General features: G+C 38.2%; 3 protein-coding genes across 3 annotated transcripts in view; 2 read left to right on the forward strand and 1 right to left on the reverse strand.

Annotated features, from left to right (window-relative positions):
- Window positions 1-3,988, forward strand: part of LOC101291235 (DNA mismatch repair protein MSH1, mitochondrial-like) — a 14,032-nt gene extending 10,044 nt beyond the window's left edge. Inside the window, exons 19-24 of the mRNA XM_004297893.1 lie at window positions 861-1,117; window positions 1,215-1,358; window positions 1,923-1,980; window positions 2,102-2,401; window positions 2,607-3,329; window positions 3,557-3,988. Of these exons, the coding sequence (XP_004297941.1) occupies window positions 861-1,117; window positions 1,215-1,358; window positions 1,923-1,980; window positions 2,102-2,401; window positions 2,607-3,329; window positions 3,557-3,787 (1,713 nt within the window). The 3' untranslated portion in view covers window positions 3,788-3,988. The remainder of the gene's footprint in view (window positions 1-860; window positions 1,118-1,214; window positions 1,359-1,922; window positions 1,981-2,101; window positions 2,402-2,606; window positions 3,330-3,556) is intronic.
- An 886-nt stretch (window positions 3,989-4,874) lies between these two features.
- On the reverse strand, window positions 4,875-6,236 carry LOC101291521. The gene is made up of 2 exons (XM_004297894.1): window positions 5,761-6,236; window positions 4,875-5,394 (listed from the first exon to the last, which is right to left on the reverse strand). Exons 1-2 carry the CDS (start codon window positions 6,234-6,236, stop codon window positions 5,229-5,231), a joined length of 642 nt encoding a protein of 213 aa, XP_004297942.1. The 3' UTR covers window positions 4,875-5,228.
- A 558-nt stretch (window positions 6,237-6,794) lies between these two features.
- On the forward strand, window positions 6,795-7,946 carry LOC101291818 (putative F-box protein At4g22660-like). The gene has a single exon (XM_004297895.1). The coding sequence runs from the start codon at window positions 6,795-6,797 to the stop codon at window positions 7,944-7,946; it is 1,152 nt and encodes a 383-aa protein (XP_004297943.1).
- Window positions 7,947-10,094: the final 2,148 nt, after the last annotated feature.

Raw genomic sequence — 10,094 nt, forward strand, 5'->3', positions numbered from 1 at the left:
TACTACTCTCTCTCTCTCTCTCTCTCACTCTCTCTCTCTCTCTCTTATAAGTATGAGCTGCTTATGCAGCATGAATGTTGGTCGGGCTATGCCCAACTTAATATGGTCCCTGATGCCATCTTCATAAAATTTATTGTAATCTGTTGCTTATTAGTGGTTTTTTGGTGCCTATTATTGACTTGACAGTAAAGATGTATACATACTGTTATGCACTTTGGTAGCATTTGATCCACAAATGATAAGTGTTGTTGCTTATTAGTGGTTTTTTGGTGCCTATTATTGACTTGACAGTAAAGATGTATACATACTGTTATAGCATTTGATCCACAAATGATAAGTGTTTCCAAGAAAATATGCTTTTGGAGAAAATTTCTTTTATTACCATGTCGTTAAGCCAATGATTTGTGTGCAAGTAGATAAAAAAAATGGCCTAAGCATGTTTTGGTATAATCTTATGCATCAGTGAATGGAAATAAGTATGTCTAGTATATACTTGTAGGATGTTCTGCAATCCATCTTATTAGAATCATTCTGTTATTAACTCTATCTTATATATGATTTGGTATTCTGTTGTCCCAGTAAAGGTAAACAGTTTATTTTTACTTTTGTGCTCCTAAGTCTCGTACTTTTTTGTACACGTGTTCACTTGGTCCCTGTGACCATGAATTTTGTGGTCACTCACCCTTGAATATAATATCAATGGTTGAAATTATTTTACTTAAAGTAATTGCATTCAACTCTATCCTTTGATATTAAATCCCATAGTGACTGATCACAAAATCCTTGGTCACCTTGATCAGTAGGTAAAGACCACTCTACAATTATCATGTTCAACCACCATAAACAAATACATTTTGCAGGTCACTGAAGATTTCGTGCCCATTCTATCTAGAATTAAGGCTACCTCAGCTCCACTTGGAGGCCCGAAGGGAGAAATATTATATGCGCGGGAACATGAAGCTGTTTGGTTTAAGGGAAAACGATTTGCCCCGACTGTTTGGGCTGGCACCCCTGGGGAAGAACAAATTAAACAGCTTAAACCTGCTATAGATTCAAAAGGTAGAAAGGTTGGAGAAGAGTGGTTTACTACAATGAAAGTGGAGGATGCTTTAACAAGGTGTGCAGCTATCCTGATAAGGGATTGGTGCTTCTTCTATTTGGACACCTATTTTGTAGTTCTGTCTAATAGTTTTATTTGCTCTTTCCTCTTCTAGGTACCATGAAGCAGGTGCAAAAGCAAAAACAAGGGTATTGGAGTTGTTGAGAGAACTTTCTTCTGACTTACAAGCAAAGATCAATATCCTTGTCTTCGCCTCAATGCTTCTAGTTATTGCGAAGGCATTATTTGCTCATGTGAGGTTGGTTTCTCTATGGCTTTGGAGAGCTTCTAATATTACTCATATGATCTAACGCAAGTATATATTATATATTTAATCTGTGAATGCTTCATTTCCCTGGAATGCGTCTTTTACATAGTTTCAGATTACATTTAGTCCCTTGTTGCAATGAGGTTGATTTCTTAGTTCTGCAAAAGTGCAGGAGGTTGTCAATGGATTAGAGAATTGCAGGTTTTTGACACTGTTAGTTGATGAAAGAAACACAAAAATGTTAGCTGTTAGCTAAGCGAAGGATTGATAAATTCCCAAGCTTGTTAGCAACATGTTAATTGTGAACCTTGTTTGCATCCATTCTTGACACTGTTAGTTGATGAAAGAAACACAAAAGTATTAGCTGTTAGCCAAGCGAAGGATTGATAATTCCCAAGCTTGTTAGCTGTTAGGAACATGTTAATTGCCAACCTTATTCGCATCCTTTTGGTTTAATTAAAAATTTTAGACCACAAGTAATCTCTAGTTCAAATCCAGACCACATGCTTAATGGTATGCATTGTTCTCTAATTTTGGGTGATTAATATGTGACAGTGAAGGGAGAAGAAGGAAATGGGTTTTTCCTGCCCTTGGAGAGTCCAGTTGGTCTGAGGTATATTGAAATCATCACGATGCCTTTGCCAAGTGTTTTTTCTTTTTCTTTTGGTGGACTGGCAGCTCCACATATACATTTCTTTATATATGGATGTCTAATGTAATAGCATTGGACGCAGAATGTGAAACCATTGAGGGGAGAAAATAGAATGGAGATAGTCGGTCTATCACCATACTGGTTGAATGTAGCAGAAGGCAGCGCTGTAAATAACACTGTGGATATGCAATCCTTGTTCCTTTTAACTGGCCCCAATGGTGGTGGTAAATCAAGTTTGCTACGATCAATTTGTGCTGCTGCATTACTTGGAGTTTGTGGGTTTATGGTGCCTGCGCAATCTGCCTCGATTCCTCATTTTGATTCTATTATGCTTCACATGAAATCTTATGACAGCCCTGCTGATGGGAAAAGTTCCTTTCAGGTACGTTATTTTTTTTGAAAGTAACGTTCCTTTCAGGTACGTTATTATCCTATGCTATCTTTTAGTTGCCTATCATCAGGAAGCAATGTGGTACCTTTTTGCTAGGTCCAGTTGTTCCTAATTCACTAAGTGTTTCATGCTGGCAACAAGCACGATAATAGTTATGGCACTGCCTACTGCTCATCTAACCCAGATTATGTTTCAGGTGGAAATGGCAGAAATTCGGTCTATTGTTTCTGGAGCCACTAAAAGAAGCCTCATACTTGTAGATGAAATTTGTCGAGGAACAGAAACAGCTAAGGGAACATGTATTGCTGGTAGTATTGTTGAAACTCTTGATGCAATAGGATGTCTAGGTATCATATCTACTCACTTGCATGGGATATTTAGCTTGCCTCTTAATACAAAGAATACGGTGCACAAAGCAATGGGAACTGTATATGTTGATGGACAACCAAAACCAACCTGGAAACTGATGGACGGAATTTGTAGAGAAAGCCTTGCATTTGAAACGGCCAAGAGGGAAGGAATTCCTGAATCAATAATTGAAAGAGCTGAAGGTCTGTACCAATCAGTTTATGCGAATGAGGTGATCGGAGGAAAGATTGACACAAAACTAGAAGAGTTCTGTTCTACAGGTTTTAATAATTTTGATATGTCTTGTGCTCAATCAAGTAGTGGTAGAGTTGAAGCTGTCGATGGGACAGGGTCAGTGAACAATATGGAAGTCTTACAGAAGGAGGTTGAGAGTGCAATCACCTTGATTTGCCAAAAGACGCTGGTTGAGCTTGACAATGAAAAAGCATCAGGACTTGCTGATATACAGTGCGTTCCAATTCATGTCAGGGAACAACCACCTCCATCAACCGTAGGTGCTTCGTGTGTATATGTGATTTTCAGAGCCGATAGAAAACTATATGTTGGGCAGGTAAATTTTGTTGGCTTAAATTCTGTTCAGTTTCGAACTCAAAATATATTCAGCAAGTTTAGTATCAGGTTGCTCTTTACTAGATGTTGTAGTGGTTTGTTTGAGTCATTGGCTAAAACCTGGCCTAATATCCTGTTTATCATTTAAGTTTACTTTGCCAAGTATGCCCTGTCTTTTTTTTTTTTGCCAAGTATGCCCTGTCTAATGCATAGAATTTGTTATCATAGACGGATGATTTGGAAGGTCGAGTGCGCACACATCGTTCAAAGGAAGGAATGCAAAAGGTGTATTTCCTTTATTTCACTGTCCCAGGGAAGAGCTTGGCTTGCCAATTGGAGACTCTTCTCATCAACCAGCTCCCTAATCAGGGCTTTCATCTCAGTAATGTGGCTGATGGTAAGCATAGGAATTTTGGCACCTCCAACATTTCCTCCGAAGGTGTGACCGTTTGTCCATAAACCTTCTCCTGTTTCTTTCCGTACATTGATTAAAGGCGAGAGATGGTTAGCATTTCTGCAATCTGTATATGTATCAAATTGTAGTCGTGGCTGCAACAATTTTGTTTTTACTTAGTTGCTCCACTGATCTAGTTCATCTCCCCAGCAGAAGGGTGAAATCTTCGTGTAACTTACACCGATAATGTATTATGAATTAAATTCAGTTTACCTCCATGAGGATTGGGAGTAACTTCATGTTAATCTCTATATTTTCAATTTCATCAGTTTACTCCTCAAACTTTTGAATTTTTCTCAATCGTGACTAATGTTCTATATTCTGTTTAAATCAGACGTTAATTGCTGATGTTGATCTAATATCATGAGTTAAATTACGTTTGTACTCGAAGCTTAGAAAATTTTTAACTTAGTTAGGAATAAAAAGGAATGATTTTTTTATTTTTTTTCACTAGTTTTTTTGTCAAATGACAATTTTAACCTTAACAATGAGATCCGTATCTAGAATTAACGGTCAGAATATGAGAATTTGGTCACGGCAGACAGAAATTGAAGAGTTTAGGGGGGTAAACTGATGAAATTAAAAGTATCAGGATTAACATGAAGTCATCCCCAAACCACAAGAGGGATAAACTGAATTTAATTCATGTATTATTCATTCAATTTTCAATCTTTATCCTATCATCAATACTCATTATGTGTTGCCATTACATTTTTTCTGGCACTCGGTCGCATAAGCTTGCAGATTTTAGAATCTAGCTATGAGCTATAGTTGCATGATGTACAGTACATCACAATTAAACTAAGGAACTCTGTTAACATTACCATATAGCCGACTCTAGCTTCCATAGGCTTGGTTTTACAGAGCTATATATGTTCTGCAGTTGGGAGTTGGCTATGTAAATTTCCTCTGCATCGCAAGTTCACTTTCTTTAATTGTGAATGTAAATGATTCGTTTTCTAAATCTGGAATTGCTACCAACACGATGGTCGCTGGGGACCGTAATGCGTGAGGCAATCGCTTTATTACTCGGCTAATTAAGTTACAAACCCACGCTAACTTAAGTTCTTGACAAAAGGAAAAATAAAAATTAAGAAAGAAAACAGAACCAATTCCTACTGTTTCATTCGTTTGGTTCTACGCCACATATTTCTTTCATGTTGGCTTATAAAGCCATCATGTTAAATATGTACAACCTATCTTTTGAGCACAGAAATTGAAGAACACCGTGCATATAGCTCACTTAACCAAGACGCATCAAAAGAAAGCTCATCCCGCTCACTAAATTTTGCAGTCAACCGATTTAGTGAACGTAAATTGTTAATGATCTGATTCTGCGTTGTCAACAAAAAATGATATATCACATAGTAGAGCAGCAGACCGACGGCGAAAAAAGCTAACTTTGAGATCAAGCAGAACTCGTCGTTGTCACGCGAGTTGCAGTGCTTATGCTAGAAGCCAAAAGTTTTTATGGGTTTTTGTGTTGAGAAGGTAACCTCCATTTTGTCCCTTTTTCTGTACTGCTACACAAGTGCAGTTGCTGTTATCAATCAAATACTCTGCTGTGTCAATTGGTTTTGTCGCTCGCGACGATGCTCCAGGCAGCCTATATCTGTTAGAATAGGTACAATCCGAGAAAGAATTAGCAAATTGTATGTGATTGTGTAAATGTCCTAAAACTAATTCTCAAATGTAATGCTTATAAATAATTTGAAGGAATCACCTTCTCATTCTGTGATTAACGTTTATTATCAGATGTATGAAAATAATGAAATGTCTTGGGTAATTAATGTGTTGGTCTCGGGCCTCCGGCCGGCGAGAGGTCGTTAATTATGGCGGTTTCAAGAAACTATAATCAGCATATTAAGCCATAATTTTCTGGGAGATCCTTAATTACATGCATGCATGCACAGATGCGTACAATATTGGAAACGAAAGTGAAGCAAATATATGCAAAGAAGGTTGTGGAAAAACTTACCCTAAAAGAATTGTAGAAAGGCTCTTTCGTTGTCCTATAATCAGAACATCGATACCAAGAACTTTGGTTTGATCTAGAATAACGGTTGCTTTGTCTTTGCCTTCCGCCATCGCCTTCTTCTCAATCCGAACGCGAAGTTTTGGTTTGCAAAGCTTGCATGCACTTTTCATTTCTTCAAGAAATTCCACGTCCCCTCTTCCAAAGCTTCCTTCTACAGATGTGGTGGCGCCGGCACCGGCTCCGGCACGGGCACTGGCGCTGGTAGGGCCTGAATTCATGAGGCCGGGTTTCTTTAGGAACATGGAGATCGTGTTCCGCCACGAATTAGGGTTTTCAACATGGAAGAGGATCAATTCGTCATTGTCAACAACTGCTTGAGAAAGAGCATATTGGAGTGCACCTGCTGACTCTTGGGTTGGATCGGCCACCACCATTATTTTCCGACCTGGCGCTGCACTTCTTCCACCACCTACCATGACCCTCGTCGTCTGTCGGCACTACCATCAACCGCTACCTATTCCGGTTGCTGCAGCCGCCACCACATCCAATGTTTTCACGTACAGCTACAAATTGCAAAACCCATTGCCCATATTACTGCTTCTTGTTTATGCTTATTATTAGGATAGGCTGTTATACTCGTCCTTGAGACTCGGTCATATGACACCAAAGGCTCTTCAAGGAAACACTGAAATTTTACCGCTTATTGATAGCCTGTATTTTCTTTTCTTGGCATATGCATTTCAATTTCACCCATAGTACTCATTCATGCAAGTCTTGATACAGAGTAAGGCCTTCATCTAAAACATTAAGAAGAAGAAGAGTTATATATTGTACATATTCTGTCTCTAATAAGATTTAGATTACGTCTAGCGTATTGCTTGATTACCAAGCCTTACTGTACTCTATATAAACCAGTCTTAAACAATATTCATCTAGGAAATACAAAATCTAACAATGTAATCTTAGAAGATTTTGGACTTGATATGATGATTAATTTGAGGCATAGAGAGTTTATCCGATATAAGTCATCTAACATGAGTTGGCATGGATACACCATATATACTACCGAGGAGAGGAATATTACATGGGCCAGAAAGATGATGGAAGAATCAAAGTGGCACGAACTCCCAGTTGAAGTCCTAGAGTTGATCATGAACAAGATTGCTTCCATGGACATCCTCCGTTTCGAAGCAGTTTGTTCTTCTTGGAAATTAGCAGCAAAATCTTACGTTGCTTCCCCATATTACAATCCTTTGCCTCAAACTCCATGGCTCATGCTTCGTAATAATCAAGAAGATAAAAAAAGTTGGCGATTCTTTAGCCTTGAGGAGAAAAGGGTTTACACCATCAAGAACGTGTTCGAAGGCTTCCAAGATGATTGGTGCGTGGGTTCTTCCCATGGGTGGCTGCTGATTATGGACAGTAAAGCTGTCTTTAATCTTGTGAATCCGATTGCAAGAGCTACCATTGGACTCCCAGACATTCAGACTCTTCCTGAATTCACCACAAACTTTTCTGGAGATCATATTTTTAAAACTGCTGTTTCGTTGGACCCGTCTCGCAACAAAAACTTTGTCATGGCACTGTTAGCTACACGACCATCAAGACTTGCCTTCTACAAACATGAAGATAAAACATGGAAAAGCTTGGAACTGGGTAAAGTCTATGAGGATATTATATTCCACCATGGACAACTCTATGCATTGCGTTGGAACGGGGAAGTTGCAGTTTGGGACTTCAAGAAACCACTTCCTGTGAAAACCACGTACCTTCAAAACTCTGCATATGTAGGCTCGATTAGGGCTAGTTATTTGGTGGAGTCATTAGGTGACATTTTGCAAGTGCAGCGGATTTTACAAAAGGACATGTTTGGTGATTCCTACATAACATCGCACTTTCGGGTGTTTAGGATGAATATAACTACTGCAAACTGGGAGAGATTGGAAAGCTTGGGTGAGCGGATTTTATTTTGGGGTCGACATGGATCGATAACATCATCAGCTTTGGATTTTACAGAATTGAATGAAAACTCGATATATCATTATGATAACGGAACTAGTCATAATGTTGGAGCATACAGCCTAACACAAAAAAATATGGAGCCAGTTTACAAATTTGAGAAGTGGAGAACTGATCGAGTACCCTTCTGGATTGTTCCCGATCTTTGTTTAAGTTACAGTCCATAGCAATTTATTAGTATGTGGCAGAAGTATTTGCCATGTATCTATATTCTTTGAGCTAGTCTATAATTCTTGATCTTTTCTTAAAATTTTCATTCCCATAGTCGATTCCCATATAGTCTCAATACTCAAATTCCGGAATACTTATATTGCCCTAGTAATATTTTATGCGCCATCTCAACGACTTCAAAAATATTGCGCCGTAGCCCTAGCCCTAGCTTGTAGTTTTATCACATGAATCATATATAGTTCAGAGACTCCCTTTCTACTATCGCAATAACAATGGCCGATGATCAGAATTGTGGCACCAAAACAGAAGACAACAATGTCAATCAAAGTGGTCAGATCGTCTTGGAAGCAGTTCGTTCGTCTTGGAAGTATGCTGCAAACTCTTACATCGTTGCACCTTATTACAAGCCTTTGCCTCAATCTCCATGGCTCGTGCTTGGTAAGGGTAATCAAGAAGCTAGACAAGAGTTGCCGGTTTTTCAGTGTCGAAGAGAAAAGGGTATATACCATGAAAAACGTATTATTTGCAGGCTGTTGTGTAGGCTCATCACATGGGTGGCTGGTGATTATGAACAACGATTCAATCATGAATCTTTTAAACCCAGTTTCAGGAGAAAGCATTCAAGTCTCAGATATTCGAGCAGCTCGCGATCGATCTTGGTGGATTTTCCAACTTATCAAGTACTCATGTATTGAACGTTGTCCTTTCCTCGGATCCATCTCGTCTTCTTGACGATTCACACTACTATGGGAAACATTGCAACCTATAAGCATGAAGACAAAACATGGAGTAAACGTACTGCTCCTTAACCCTAACTTTGGAGAGATTGTATTTCAAAACGGCAAACCCTTTGCATTGTTGCACAATGATGCAGTTCAAGTTTTGGACTCATCAAACGAATCTTTCCATGATTAGACAACAACATATATGTTCAAATCGAGCTGGCCGAGCAATCCATCTGATGGTTAGTCGTGGCACTGCTCTTACTAAGGGGAGTTATCGGGTGAGCTTTTTCGCGTGACGAGGGTTGTGGTCAGGAGATCGGATGATAGGTACTTCAAGAATATTTCATATTTGTATTTTGAGCACCCTTTTGGATTGTTCCAGAACTCTAATCTTAATTTGTATGAGTACGTAACTGTCCATAGCAATTTATTAGTAAGTGGAATAATAATTTAATATATACATATACAAGTTAGTAATTTCAAACTGGAATGAAGCTAGCCATAATCGATCCCTAAGCTTTGAATCAAGTGCATGAACTCTCTAACTTGAGTACTTGACTGAGGTTCCTTAATCCAAAAGTAAGTAATAGCGTTTGAGTTGCAGTTATTGTCATCATACTAACCACTTTGTTCACCTTACTTTCTCTTCTCAGTTTCTTAATTACCTTACGTATAAATTTTTAATTTGAAGTTTACTTAGATCACTCATTTGCAAAACTGAAAATACTCATTTATTTTCAATATAATTTAGCTCCAATTTTTTTGTTTTTCTATTTATCTTCCTATTCATCTCTCTCAATTATTTTTGGGTCGTAGCTATTGAAACCCTACTAAGTACTAACCACTTAATTTGTTTACCCTACTGCTTTCTCTTCTCACCCTACATATAATTTTATATTTTGAAGTTTACTTATTTCACCCATTTGCAATACCGAAAATACCAATTTTCAATATGGGTTTAGCTCCATTTTTTTTTTCTATTTATCTTCATATGCATATCTCTCAATTATTTTTGGCATCCTCTTCGTCTCACAATCGATTAGTCTCACAAATGAAAAACATGAAACCAAAAATGAGATTATCTAATTTGCAGGCTCCAAGTAGCTAGGTTTCTAGGTCCAATCCATACAACCCCTCTACGTTTTAATTTCAATACTAAATTTACTTATCCAAATCTCAGAGAAAAGGGACAGCTGCAACAAACAGAGTGAAAAACATATAGTAACGCCACAAGAAGAAGAAAGAGAAGATAACACTATGGAAATGCAAAATGAAAAGTGGTAGAAGGTAGAGAGACTTTCGTCTTAAATGATGTCCTTTTCTCTTGAAGATCCTCCCCTTTCATTTTGTGGGAGGGTGCTTGACACCCAAATCGGTTACTACATAAGAGTTAATATCGCCTAATCCTTTATCTATTTA

Source organism: Fragaria vesca, linkage group LG4 (genome assembly GCF_000184155.1).
Source record: "Fragaria vesca subsp. vesca linkage group LG4, FraVesHawaii_1.0, whole genome shotgun sequence".
NCBI lineage: Eukaryota > Viridiplantae > Streptophyta > Magnoliopsida > Rosales > Rosaceae > Fragaria > Fragaria vesca.